At 44.7% G+C, this 14,481-nt stretch overlaps 1 protein-coding gene across 7 annotated transcripts in view; it reads left to right on the top strand.

Moving 5' to 3' along the window:
- The window catches only part of NDST2 (N-deacetylase and N-sulfotransferase 2), a 130,493-nt gene that overhangs the window by 105,236 nt on the left and 10,776 nt on the right, over positions 1-14,481 (top strand). For all 7 annotated transcript variants that reach the window (XM_059476687.1, XM_059476692.1, XM_059476691.1 and 4 more), the window contains 5 exons: positions 1,283-2,677; positions 9,789-9,876; positions 10,038-10,192; positions 11,680-11,865; positions 12,267-12,395. In XM_059476687.1, the coding sequence (XP_059332670.1) occupies positions 1,685-2,677; positions 9,789-9,876; positions 10,038-10,192; positions 11,680-11,865; positions 12,267-12,395 (1,551 nt within the window). In that variant the 5' untranslated portion in view covers positions 1,283-1,684. The remainder of the gene's footprint in view (positions 1-1,282; positions 2,678-9,788; positions 9,877-10,037; positions 10,193-11,679; positions 11,866-12,266; positions 12,396-14,481) is intronic.

The raw sequence follows: 14,481 nt of genomic DNA, 5'->3' as shown, positions 1-14,481 counted from the left end.
GTTAGAAACCCCTGGCTTTACTATATAAGAAACTTATGTATGCCTTGAACTCACAGATTAACTAGTCTTCTCATATTCTTTGTTATATCAGAATAGTAGGAATAGAAAAGCTCAAAAATGGGAGAAAGGATGAAGATGTCTTTTAGCAATATTATGTGCTATTGCTTTCTTGTGCCTCCTGGTGTTGCAAGCTGTGCCAGTTGAGCAGGTGGTTAGAGGGTTTGTATGTGGTGGAGCACATCTGCAGGAGTTAAGGGGGTGACAAAAAAAGCTTTTTAAAGAAAAAAGGTGGTTTAATTTTTACAAAGAAGTCATCACGAGCATGACGGATTTGGTGAGCAATATCTGGCATTGAGGGTGCTTTTGCATTGTTCTGGGAGAGGCAGGAGGCGTGCCCCAAAAATGTGCTCGTATTCCAGGAAAGGCACCAGGGTGTTGCTAAGGGTAAGTCACACTGCTGATGGGGGAGAGAAGACTCCACTGCGAGTTTTACTTTGGTTTTAAACAAAGGAGAAATTTAGTTCTTTTCTCTGGTGTTTGTTTTGGATTATTTGTTGGCTTTCTTAGGCACTTTTCCTGGAAAAATAGCAACATATGGTTAAATAGTCTGCTGCCATGAACACAAAGCAGGAGGTGAGAGAGCTTCGTAAAAAGAGGCTTTCATGTATTTGAGACCAACCCAAATTTATTTTGTGCTGTTGGTGGTTTAAAATTGGCTTCATATTCTTCAGTGGCATATGAGAGAAGGTGATGAAGGTTTCAGGAGATGTTTCATCTCCAACTGTCACTGAATCAGTTGGCAACCTTTAAGTGTGCAGTGTATCCCCCGCCCTCTCTGCTGCCTGAGAGATGAAGCCTCTCCAGAGCTGTATTTTGTGACCTCTGGAAGAAAGTGAGTTCCCAGGACAAATAGAGACAGCCTTGCAGAGAGTGCTCTCTCCTCCTCTTGTTAGCTTTGAAATATAGGTTAGAATAAAAGGGTTTCATATTTTCTGTCCAGTGGCTTGCAGAGGGCTGGGGGAAGGCCAGGTACTTGGCTCTGTATGCTGTAGTGTGTGAGAATCTCACCCAAGGTGAATGTTGAATTGCTGTCAGGACCTTTCTTCCAAAGGCCATTTGGTTGTTGTGTCAAGCTCCCACACAAACGGGATGTGACACTTCCCAGGGACCAGACCTGCAGATGGCAAGTGATGCTGGCCCCCTATCTCCCTCTAGTCCTGCCATTCAGCCTGTTAAATGCTGGAGTCATACTGAGAATTGACTTTTTCTTTTTAAATTGCAGGATGCAGGAAGAAGATGCCACCATGTGAATGTGAAACACCTAAATGAGAAACAGGACACATGGGAAGGCTGAACTGAAACTGCCTGTGCACAGAATGACAGACTGATTTGCTACTGGAGACGAGATTCTGGAAACCTTGTTCTTCCAGAGACTTCTGAGTGAGAGGAGAGGAGCCTGAGGAAGCACACAAAGGAGCGATGGGAATTGAGGGCCATGGTTACCTGAGATAAATGGCAGATCTCTGGGAGTCTCACCTTGTAGCTGTTTGCTTTAGCTTTTTTTCTCTCTGCAGCTGCACTTTCTTTTTTGTGAGCCGCTGCTGGGCACTGCCACGGCGCCACTGGAGATTCCAAGCGCGCCGTGGGTCTGGAGCGTGAGGAGGGGTGAGCCGCCCGCCTCACCATGATTCAGCTGTGGAAAGTGGTGCGGCACGTGCGACAGCTGGAGCTGCACAGATTGATCCTGCTGCTCATTGCCTTCAGCCTGATCTCCATGTGCATCCTGGCCTACTACGTCACTAACAGTCCCAAAATCAAGGAGCCGCCGCCCCTGCCCTTCAGTGACTGCAGCAGCCAGCACCGCGTCTTGATCCCACCGCAAGCCAGCTGGAGGCTCACCAAGTCTGTGGACACGTCGCGCACAGATCCTGTGGTGCTCGTCTTTGTGGAAAGCATTTACTCCCAGCTTGGGCAGGAAATAGTGGCCATCCTGGAATCCAGCCGGTTCAAATACAGGACAGAGATCGCCCCTGGCAAAGGGGATATGCCCACCCTGACAGACAAAGATAGAGGACGCTATGCTCTAATTATCTATGAGAACATCCTTAAATATGTGAATCTAGATGCTTGGAACCGAGAGCTGCTAGACAAATACTGTGTAGAGTACGGAGTGGGAATTATAGGCTTTTTCAAAGCTAATGAGAACAGCCTGCTCAGTGCACAACTCAAGGGTTTCCCCCTATTCCTACATTCCAACTTGGGGCTGCGGGACTATCACATCAATCCTAGTGCTCCCCTGCTCTATGTCACCCGGGCTAATGAGGTGGAGCAAGGTCCTCTGCCTGGTGATGACTGGACTGTGTTTCAGTCAAACCACAGCACCTATGAGCCAGTGCTGTTGGCCAGCACGAAATCCTCGGAGTCCATTCCTCACCTGGCCACTCACAAAGCCTTGCATGCCACAGTGATGCAGGACCTGGGTCTGCATGATGGGATCCAGCGGGTTCTCTTTGGCAATAACCTCAATTTCTGGCTGCACAAACTCATTTTCGTGGATGCCATTGCCTACTTGACTGGCAAACGCCTCTGTCTGACGCTTGATCGCTATATCCTTGTTGACATCGATGATATATTTGTGGGAAAAGAGGGCACTCGCATGAAAGTGTCTGATGTAGAGGTAAAATCCTAGAGTAGATACCTCCAGAGGTTCTAGACAGATTTCTGGTGTGTATGGTGTGCTGGGAAAGTCAAGATGGCATTTAATTTGAGGGAAAGCATTGATTGCTGCAGTCGTACTCATCTTATACAGAGAATTAGCCTGCAGAGATGCCGAGGCACCATGTGAGATCCTCTCAGCAGTTTTGCAGGTTTAAATGGAGGACTTTAGGAGCTGGCCTCTCTCACTTTAAGAGGAAGGTGCCTGTGGTTGTCTATCCTGTCTCCTCTTTGATGTAAGGAGCAAGTATATGCAGGTTTCCTATGCCAACCTATTTGTAGCTGTAAACTCTGCTGTTCAAAAAAAAAAAGCAAGTTGTGTTAGAACAGAACAGAAGAATGTGTTTATTATTATTTGTGATGTATATATTATATACATCAAAAAAAGCTGTATATATTATATTGCAAAAAAAAAAAAAGCTGTATATATTATATTGCAAAAGTGTAGGCCAGTCCGTGCAGTGTGAATTCATGCAGTCTGTATGTTAGCAATCTAGCTTTTCAACACACAACTAAATTGGGAAAGGAAGGGTTTTCTCTTACCCTTTGTACCTACCTCATGCCTGCCACCAGCAGCTCTCATCCCTGAGGGAATATCAACAAATTCACCAGAGAAACATGATCAGACCAAGCCTTCATGAGAACCATCTCTGTAGCCTCACAATTGAAAAACAGACATGCCAGCTCTGTGGTTTGCTTTCCTTGGCACTTCCTGGAATAATACAGTGACCTATTAGGAAAGGTTATGGGTAAGAGACAGATTTTGTGGAGGAGAGGGAACTGAGACAGGCAAAGATAAAAATAAGTAGGAAAAAGTTAAATGCTTAAATGCTCCTTCTGATTCTCTGTGTCCTTGAAAGTAATGATGAAGTGTTCTGTTAAGTCTGTGATCTGTGTGCGTGTGATGTTTCACGGAGCCAAGGACTTCCCTTTGTATATTCCCCATCAGTTGTGGTTTGTGGCCACTGAGGGAGGTGCACTGCCTGTTTCTCAGGTGTGCTGAGGTTGTCCATGGGTATGGATTCCCAGTCACCACTTCCCCTCAGGTGAGTCCTGGATGGTACCGGCCATGACAGTGGTAAGCTTGTGACAGCAACTGCTTTAGCATGTTTCCAAAACACCTTCAAGGTGAAGGACCCTTTCAACTTACATCCAAGGCACAAAATATTTGAGGCAAAGGTGTAAGAAGAATACTGTTGTAGAGGTTTAGCCCCTTACCCGAACCTTGTCTGTTCCATGTTCCCAAGAGCCCTCTTCCACCTCCCCAGGAGTCTTACCACCTTTTCTACATGTTTTATGCATCTGTGCAGCATATGTCTTAGTTCATCTCCCAGGTTTTAGGACTTCAAGATTTTATGTTTTATATGGAGTATTTATTTAAGGAAGATGCTAAAATTTTCTTCATTTCACTTCAGTGTTCCTGTGCTTTGAAGTGCTGAAACGTTCTGAAAGAGATTTTGTTTTTCCTTTTTTTTCCTTTTGTGAAGGAAAAATCACAATCTTATCTTGGTCCTAAGAAGGCCCTACACCCACTAGTCCAAACCAGCAGAGATTCAGAGATTCTCACCTCTGTAGTGTTTCTGGAGGTTACAGACCCATGTGGGAAGGCGGGATAGGTGGCCAAAGCTCTTGGGAACAAGGGCTGCTCTAGTGATGTTAAAAACAAACCCAGACAAGATTAGTCCAAAAGATGCTTTGTTTGGGTTTTAACAGGGCGAAATGGAGGAATAATCTGTGATCAGTAAGCAGAGAATCTCAGGCAAAGCAGATAAAACCCAGATTTATCCATTTAAAAAAAGCTCTCTGATTGCAAAGCCACATGAGGTTAATGAATTTTTATTTTTTAAAAGCGAGAAATAACTACATGGATTTGTTGATAGTCTCTCACCATGGGGAGAGAAGGGGATATAACAGTAACAGAACAGCTGGCATTTTCTTTGGCCTTTTATATGAAAGCTCTGTTTCAGGGCTGATATCTTAACACGCAGCTCCTTATCTCAAAGCTTAGATTACAATGGTCAGGGTAGTGGTTTGAAGACTGGATGTTGTGTGAAGGTATAAAATTGACTCTGCTGTCCCAGTGAGCCTCTTTGCCATATGCAGGTCCATAGTCAGAGACCTTCCCAGACAAAATGACTATTAAAAGAAAGCAGTGAATATAATTTGATCAAATGCATGCCCATAGTACATGTCTTACACAGGAGAAATGTTTTTATTTGTGATACTTAAAGGAGAGCTGAATAGCTTTCTTCTTTAACAAGAAAAAAAGGAATTGTGCTTGCTTTTACTTTAAAGATGATAACCCTTGAGTTCCTGTTTCTGCTGAAAGGCTGCAGCAGAAGCTTGCAGTCCTCAATAGAAGTGGAACAGTTGGAAGTTGCACAAAGAAAATGTTTTTCCTTTGTAGAGTTTACCAGAGATTTGAGCTGCACGTAATTAACAAAACTAAATCTCAGAGAATCCCTTCTCTTCTCAATTTATTCCACATTCAGTCTCTTCTAAAATCATAATCCTTGGAATTTACCAAACCTCCATGGAACTGGCCAACAAAGACAAGCCATTTCTAATGCAAAAGGATCTGGCTTTTGTGATCCTTTCTGGTCATCTTTAGGTATGAGGAAAGAAGATTAAGTAGATGAGTTTTTGCCTCTTTTGCTGGTAATCTCTGCAAGGGCATAAATAGTGAGCAATCATTGCAAGTGAGTCTGAGAGCAAGCTAAGTGAAAGTCAAGGACAGTAATTTCATTTTGGATTATGAATGGTGAGGGTGCAGAAGAGAGAACCTAGTGAGGGTGACTGTCAGCCAGCTCTTGCCTTTCTAAATTGTAGAGGATGTTCTTACCTGCAATTGAAGTACTCAGCAATTTTTAACTCCCTGATTCTAAGACTGCAGGGGAGGTAGACATAGCAGTACCATGAGAGCTTTGTTTTTTGCCAGTGTTGTTTTGAGCTCTTCCAGTGCTACTGTACACTGCCCAGGGCACTATCTGCCAAGACTGTGTTTCTGCCACATGTTCCTAGAATGGTTTGCATGAGCATTGAGAAGAGGCTGCAAAAGCACTCTGCTTTCCTCCTTCATTTTTTTATCACCTCTTTCTCTTCATTTGCCCATGTGCTGTTTTCTTAGAGTCGTGTTTTTTTCTTTTCTGAGCATCTGACTCTTGGCCTTATTTAGCTATTTTATTTTGCCTCTTGTTAGAGGGAGCTGAGATAGGTAACATTTAAGGTTTGTGTAGAACAACTAAATTCTCTGCAAACACTTCTGGAAGTTAAAAATTTCTTAGCTTAAAAAGCAAAGTTGCATTAAGATTTAGCCCTGTATTACTCCCATGCCAAGGACACCCTGTTATCTTAGGAAAGGATTTGGCTCTAAAGAGACTCCCAATGCAGTCAGAGTCCCAATACTTTCCCTGATTTCTTCCTCACTCTTAGAATGAGGAGAGATTTTCTTTTCCCTGGATGACATCAAGAGCTTGTAGTGACTGTTTAGGAAATCTCTGCAGATCTGTCAGTGAGATACAGATTTTTAATGTACTGCAACAAAAGGCACAATTTTAAATGGTTTTCCCCTAACATTTACTTAGAAGTAAATAGTTATTTTAATTTGGTAGTATTAAAAAGCCTTTTTTAAAATGACGGTTATTGAACATCAGAGTGAAGCTTAGACATTTTTACCATTGTGTCCAGAAGTGTGCCTTGGAATGTGGTTTTCTGTCACTTGGGCCTGCAGCATGACTGCCACAGTTAAGTACTAAAGGCCTCCAAAAACCCAGGTTGTGCATGGCAGTGAATGCTCTGATAGACTGTGACAAGCATGAAGCAGCCTGGCCTTGACGTGGCTTAAGAATTCCAGTGGCCAGTGCTGGGAATCTCTTTGGGGACCCCATCAGTGCCTTGCTGGGGTGAGCCTTACAGAGCTTTAGCAGGGAGCACAGCTGGGCAGGGGCCTTTCTGGCTAGTTAGTGGGCAGGCTTGTATCTGGAAGGCTTTTTGAAATAAAAGATAACAACAAAATATAAAAACAGATAAAAAGAGATACTTGGATGGAGGGGCAGTTTACTAGGGGAATAAAGTCTGCCTTTTAGAGGTGTGAGATAGCTTAAATGCCTGCCATCTCTCATACCATGTGAGCAACTAAACTTCTTAAATATGCAAATGAAGATCTGTTGACATCTGGCGGGCTGTTTTCTCTCTTAAGGGGTAGCCTGCTCCACAACTCTTGATTGCCTTTTGTTTGAGTCTTAGAGCATATTATGGATACAAAAGAAATACCACCTGAATCACCTGTTAGATATGGTTAGTACTATCATATTCATCTTACTTTATGCAAGAGAGTACAGAGAGAAGTGCCATCTTCCAGCCTGCTCTCACACCTGCAATATTGCACCTTACTACAGCTTACAGACCTCTTGGAACCAATGTGGAACCAGGGAACACGGAATGCATAATGTGTTGAAAGAAATGTTCACATACTGGCACCTTAGTCTCCTTTATCCTGTTCAGGGGAAAGACATTTCATCAAACCTGTGCTGTGCCACCTCACAGCTGTGACTATGACAAGGACCCAGCAGCAGCAGAGGGATGGCACACCATTAACAAAAAACTTGCCAGAAAGCTGGACTCCACAGGACTCCATAGTCTCTGAATTTCTGGGGCCCCCATAGTTCCTCCCTGTTCCCTCCCCACACACAAAGGATTGCAGCCTGCTGGAGCAGGGCTTTTTGGGATTTATTCTCAGACAGATGTGTTGTCATGGTAACCCCAGCCAGGCTTTAAATCTCTTTCTGTGCAGAGGAATGCTAATCCTCTTAACCGCTGTCTTTCCTCCCACCACTTTCCTACTCAAGCCTGGGGAACTGGGTGTGCCTTTCAGGGCAGTAGAGGGAAATGTTGGAGCTTGGGACAGCTCTGGAGAAAGAAAAGAAAGTGGCACTTTCCTGTCTGAATTACTGGGTGATGTGTTCAAGGTGCTGGTCCCAAATTTGAAGTGATCTTGTAAACCATCATCTGGACAGACAGATGTTTTTCCAAGGAGAGATGCACAGCTCTATTCTGTGCTCCCTGATGTGTGGGGTGAGTCCCAGTGTCTTGCTGGGCTAAATAAAGGGAACTTGACCTCCCATTGCCTGCTCTGGGTCTTGTACTGCAAAGTAGGCTTCAGCCATCAGTTTTGCTGGCATGTCACTTTTTAAAAGCACTGTATTTGTGATAGGTTCTGGAGATGTCACATGCCTTGCATTTATCAAATTACTGTTCTTGGGTGGGGACTGAGGTAAAGATGTGGTAGGCAAGTGGCCATGGAAAAGCTAAAATCTTAGAATTTTGTCCCAGGCTGCACTTGGTGTCAGTGTTGTGTGAATGTGAGAATGAGGAACAGGCATTGAAGTGTGTCTGTAGGGAAAAGTCTGAAAGCTTGGTTCCCTCCTAGAGAAGCATTGAGAGTGTCTTGTAGCACTGCACATGTAATCTCTCTGTCTCCCATCCTGCCATGTAATGGACTGCGTGCCTTGAGTGTAAAACCACTCAGCATATGTTTGAGGTGAATGGGTGATTGAAGTGAATTATAGAAGCTATTTTTAAATTAATGTGATGACCAGTGTTTGGTTAACACTGGTTTGATCTATCAGTGGCAGCAGTGATTTGTGAGGTTATCCATAAGAAGTTGGTGTCAAGGCACCTCCATGGAATGAGAGTCTGCCCTTGTGAGTGCACATTCACTGCTGAGGGAGTGGTGCACCCAGACAGTGCCTATGGAGTGTGAGCTGTGTGAGGGCACCTTGTGGTGCTGTGTTCTGCTCCTTGGGCCTGGGGAAGGGCAGCTGATGCAGGAACATCTGTCCACCTTCCCTACACGGTTTGGTAGGTCTGTGTGCTTTCCCCAGAGTTATATTGCATGTTTCCTGTGTGATTACGGCCAGCTGAAGTCTGCTGTTGAGAGGTCGTCACTTTCACCTTGGTGCAGCCACAGATCCATTGCTTTCTGAGAAAAGCTATTAAAATCTAAATAGCCCAGACAAGGACCGAGTCTGTCACCTGCCAAGAGCCCTCCTGCTATCCCCTGTTTGATTGGGAATTCTCCCACAGGGAGATGCACCAGTGACATTTCCCCAAAGCACACAGGTAGCAGCAGTGTTCATCTCACAGCTGCTCTCTTTTTATTGTTTTCCAGCAGAAGGAATTTGACTAGAATTAGTTTGTGTCCTACTTGTCTGTGACACACTGAGCCTCTGGGATTTGGTTTTTGGTTTGGTTTTTTTCTGTCAAGGCTGTGTGCTGTCTTACTCTGTACCCTGCTGGCCCCTGAGGTTCGTGGCACAAGGCATCTTCCCTGTGGTTAAAGCAATGACTTTGGACATTAAAAGTAATCACAGGTGAGCACAAGAGAACCTGTAGGAGATGCAAGGATTGTGAATGTTGGCTTTCCCAGATTTTCTTCCCAGAATCCAGGAAACTTTTTCTGCTACAAAATTTTGGCACTTTCAAGAGAACACAAAGTCAGGGAAACCTCTCTGCTGTGTCAGGACTCGTTGCATAGGTAGTTCTGAGAATCCACCTTTCGTCTCTAAATAAAAGCCTCCTCCCTTTGGATCACTTACTGTTCATGATACTGACTTCTTTTCTTTCATCTGTGTACCATAGACTGCCACCCTCCTTTTCACTAGGACATAGACTGAGAAGGGGCAGAGTTTCATTAGCATTTGAGTCCCAGCCAATATGGGTGAGGAAGGGAGCATTGAGGCTGAACCTGTAGAGTGTAAAGAATCTATTGCTTTCAAGTGAGATTTATTATCCTTTTGCCTTAGCACAGACACTCTGGGTCCCTCACATTGAAGTGGAGAGCATGACCTGACCATGGTTTTAAAGAGGCATCATTTAGTACAGCAGAACTACTTCAAGTAAAGGCTGTGTGTGAGGAGCACTTATCTGCTCTGCTCCACTCCAAGGGAAACAATGCCTAAGCCCATCTCCTGTGATAGCTCTTCAGACTCAACTGGGCACCAGTAGAACACAAAATCATGTTACAGAGGAAAAAATAATAATATGAACATTTCTTTTTCCTTTTGTCCAAACAGGCTTTGCTGAGCACTCAGAATAAGCTGAGAACTTTAGTCCCAAATTTCACCTTCAACCTGGGCTTCTCAGGGAAATTCTACCACACAGGTAAGCCCCTGGCACTCCTTTGTCTCAGCACCTGCATACAGCCCCTACCTTGGGGTGTGTCTTGTGTAATGCAGTAGAGAGAGCATGACTGTTGGAAGGGGATTAGCCACTGCTTTTAAACATTGAGCCCCTCTTCTGCCTTTTGATTTTGCCTTTTGTAGGTACAGATGAGGAAGATGAAGGGGATGACATGCTGCTCAAGCACAGGAAAGAGTTCTGGTGGTTCCCTCACATGTGGAGTCACATGCAGCCTCATCTTTTCCACAATGTCACTGTGTTGGCTGAGCAGATGAAGCTGAACAAGCAGTTTGCTGTGGTAGGGAGCATTGCAGTTTATTTACTTTACAGTGCTAATGCTTAAACATTTTTCTCCTGGAATAGCTGTTTGGACCACACTGAACCCAAACACTATCTAGTATTTCAGCTGCATTTAAGCAAGGCAGTTCTGGAAGTTCAAATTGATGTGTAGCTCCTGCTGTCTTGAGGCAAGAAACACCATTCACATGCTTGCCTGTTCCATGGGACGTTTCCCAGCACCTGCATGGCCCCAGGCAGCTCTGCTGCATTCCAGGGTGCAAATCCCAAAGCTCTTGTTTCCTGAGGTGTGAACTTGCAGTATTGCCATCCCAATGCAATTAATTTACAAACTCTGGCAGTGAGCAAGCATTTCCTTTTCCATCCTTATTTAGTATGGTTCTGTAAGGAAATCACCTGGTCGGTAGTATAAAATGCTCTGTCTGCTAACAGCCCTTCTTCTGGCCTTCCAGACAATGTCGAAGGAAGTTACTTATCTAGGAAGCACAGAGGAAATTCCCTGGGTTTTGGCAGAGGAGAGGGAAGCCTTGAACATCCTGCATTGATGGAACAATGTCTGTTTAGTTCTTACATCTCAGAGTTGAATATAGCATACATGTTTCACTGAAAAGAAATGTCCTCTTCACCTCTAGTTTGGTTCTTTTGATGGTAATCCCCTTGAGAATAACAGGCTGCTGTCTTGCGTTCCTGTGACACACATATATTAGGAATGATCATGAATGCAGAGCACAGTCACAGCATTGTAGAAACAATTTAGGCTCCTCCTTTTCCTGGTTAAATAACAATGCAGTCTTTTGCAAAGAGAGACAAAGCACAGAACACAATTACACATATTTAACATGAAACAGGCTAGCAGTCAGAAAAGGTTATTGTATCATTTAGGGGCTCTGGTTTTATCATACACCACCAGGGCAGAGCTGTCATCATTGATATTGTTACCAGAACCATTTAGTGGAATTAAACCCCAAGAAATTCAGAAATTTCCTGTCATTTTAATGTAACTCCAGGCCCCATCTCTTCACCTGCAATAGTCTCTTGCTCCTTGTCTGCTTTTCTTTGAATTGCTAGAAACAATACAGATTCCAGTCATCTTCCTTTTCTCTATATTTTGTTCTCCTTCTCTAGTGACTCACATCTAGGCATTGTGGGAGTGAGATGTGTCACTTAACAGCATTGATTACTTTGTAGTAACCAGGGAGCCTGACTTGAGGGTTCTGAATTAATCTCATCTGTCACAGCTGCAAGCTACAAGACCGTTCTTACAGCAGCTGTTACCAATGCTGAATGTCTTTGTTGGTACAGAATCGCCCTTCTACTTCTACAGATGCATAAAGCAAGAAGTATGAGCAGTATTTCAGGTTTCCCAATCCAGAGAGTTTTCATGTTCCTCTGTCATCTTGCTCCAACTTGGATGCTGTTGCTAAATATGATCCTTATTAAGGCTATTAGTTAAATACCAAATTATCAAGCTGTATATTCTGCTTCCAGGAGCATGGGATTCCCACAGACTTGGGCTATGCTGTAGCCCCCCATCATTCTGGGGTTTATCCTGTCCACACACAGCTCTATGAGGCATGGAAATCTGTTTGGAGCATCCAAGTAACGAGCACAGAGGAATACCCACACCTACGGCCTGCCCGGTACCGGCGTGGATTCATCCATAATGGAATCATGGTAAGCACAGCAGAGCCCACTTGCCTGCCCAGGGAATGGTCTTCTCATCACCTCCATCAGAGACATTAATCTTAATATCACCAGTGTTTCCAAAATTAGTAAGTGAGGCAGAGAAGAAAAACTTAGCTAAGGTCAGTTCTGTGTTTCTCAGAACAATTCAGGGGTCAGTACTGAATGGAGAGCAAAACCAAGCCCATCCAGACTAAATGGAAATCCCAGTGGCTTGTTTACAGTGTGATGAGTTAGGTGGTTGAGAGGAATAGCAAGACTCCTCTGCACCTATGTCACTTACACCCCTTACTCCTTATATTGATCCATAAAGTGCTGCTCTGTCTCATTCTCACACAGATGCTGCTGCATCTGCCTCTTGTCTAACTTTGCTTTTTTTCTGATATTGCCAGGTTTTGCCTCGACAGACCTGTGGTCTTTTTACTCACACTATCTTCTATAATGAATATCCTGGTGGCTCAAAGGAGTTGGACAAGAGCATTCGTGGTGGTGAACTCTTCCTGACGGTGCTTTTGAACCCAGTAAGTTCATCTGAAAGGGGAATTTGTGCACAGCTGTCCCAGTGCCTGATATGGGAAAGGACTAGATCTTGTTGTGACCAGCTCTGGCTTGTGTAGGATCTGCAGCAGCTGTGGGTCTATGGCAGCCCCAGCTAAAAAGCTGCAGGAGTTTTTACTTTCAGGTCTGCAAGCCAGCCTTTGTCCCTGTTGCCTGAGATAAATTGTTTCCTTTACACACCACAACCAAACCTTCCTGCTTGAGAAAAGTCTGGAGTAAGGAGGAGGAGGTTGTTCTTTGTATTACCTATGGAGTGATCAGTCAGATGGAAAGAAGCTGCTTTTTTCTCTTGACCATTTCTTTTCTGGGCTTGTGTTCCCGTATGCTGGGTGAATTGCACCTTGCCCCACTCTGTAATTGTCAAATCTTGAAGCATGCAGGAATAGCCTCTGTGAAAGTAAAAGCTGTAGGTTTCTCCAGGAAAACCAGTTGCTAGGCTGTAATCCAGAGATCTTTAGTGATCTAGGAGGCCCTGCCAAAGAATTAATAGAAACATAGTATCTAGAACTACCCATTAAAATTTGCTGATAAGATGTGATGGTCAAAGCAGCTGGCTTTGTGATCCAAATCTGTGATCCAAAAACAAGTCAGGAAAATTGTGTTCTGGTACAGGATGGGCTTATTTGCCAGATTTACTGTTGGCTCTTTGGGGTGACTTACAACTCTTTCAGGGACCTTCAGATGCTTGCCATGTTTACACTTCTGCTTCCTTTTGGCAGTGTAGCATTTCTCTGTGTCAGAGCAGAGTGCTGTGCTCTAAGCTCCTCTGGTGTTTGCACAGTGACTCAGACCTTGCATTCCCCCCCTTGCTGATAGAGCCATCTCAGGGGCCTGATAGAAAGCTGGCCAGCTCTGCAGCCCCAGCAGTGATCCGTAGCAGACTTGGACCAGGCTCTTCCAGTCCTTTCTGGTGCTTCCAGCTCCCATTAAGTGACATGGAGGAGTATCCAAGCCTGTATGTGTGTGATCAACTCCACAGTGCAAACAGAAGATGTTTGATCTTCTGACTAGTGAACAAGGTCTGATGTCAGAAATAGCTGTTGATCCTGAGCACAGGCTGATTGCTTCTCACAAATACTTCTGCTCACGCTGTGCCGGCCGGTTACTGCTGTGCCCACAGCTGCTGTTATTGCAAGGGTGCTCATACCCTTCTGTTTCTGTATGCTACGCTCTCTGGGATCTTTGCTCTCATCTTTCCTCAGTGTGAAATAAGGGAAATCACAGCACACTGACAGCAGAAGGGAGGGGAGAGGAGAGAGCTGTTACTTCCAAGTCAGTCTGCAGAGTCAGTGGGTGTGGATGAGAGGAAGGGAGGGAGACGGCCCTTGAGTGTAGCTTATGTCAGAAGAAGTGCTCGGAGCTGTTCTGGCAGCAGGAGCTGTGAGGGGGGCAGAGCAGGCTGCCAGGCCTTGTTAAACAGTGCACATGTTACAGGCTGTGACTGCACGCTCAAAAGTCCAGGGAAATGGCTCATCGCCTGGGTTTGTCTTTTCTTCTTCCAAATCCAGTTGCTTGTGACTGTTTGCAGGTGGCAGCATTACCTGTGTGAGCCATTTTACCAAATGTAGTCAGTCTTGAGACACGGTTGCTAACTTGGAGCACATGCAAGCTGGTTATTTTATTCTGGAAATGTTGAAGGGGTCCCAGGTGGTCTCCTTTCTCCCCCCTGCTGCGATATTTGATTTGTGCCAGTGAGCCAGACTCCTCATACAGAAAATTTTGCTGTCACAGAACCTCCCTATGTCTCCCAGAAAGGGGCAAAATACAACATGAGATCCTCTTGCCACCATGCCTTGCAGTTACACAGATCTTTCTGTTCTCTGCTCTGTGTTGTATTTAGCACATCCTTACATAACAGCACCGAGCACACGCTGCTCTTTGAAGTGTAGGTGCCAGAGCCTGTCTGGCAGGGCTTCTCTGTCTGCTCAGTAAGGAACCAGAAGTGAAAAACTCCCAGGCAAACATGATAAATCTTGATCTCCACTTACTTTCCATGTGTCCCAGAGTCCTACCAGTGTTTTCTGTTGCCTACCCAAAGATGCTGGGTTG

Source organism: Ammospiza nelsoni, chromosome 8 (genome assembly GCF_027579445.1).
Source record: "Ammospiza nelsoni isolate bAmmNel1 chromosome 8, bAmmNel1.pri, whole genome shotgun sequence".
NCBI lineage: Eukaryota > Metazoa > Chordata > Aves > Passeriformes > Passerellidae > Ammospiza > Ammospiza nelsoni.
This window is presented reverse-complemented; position numbering and strand designations above follow the sequence as displayed.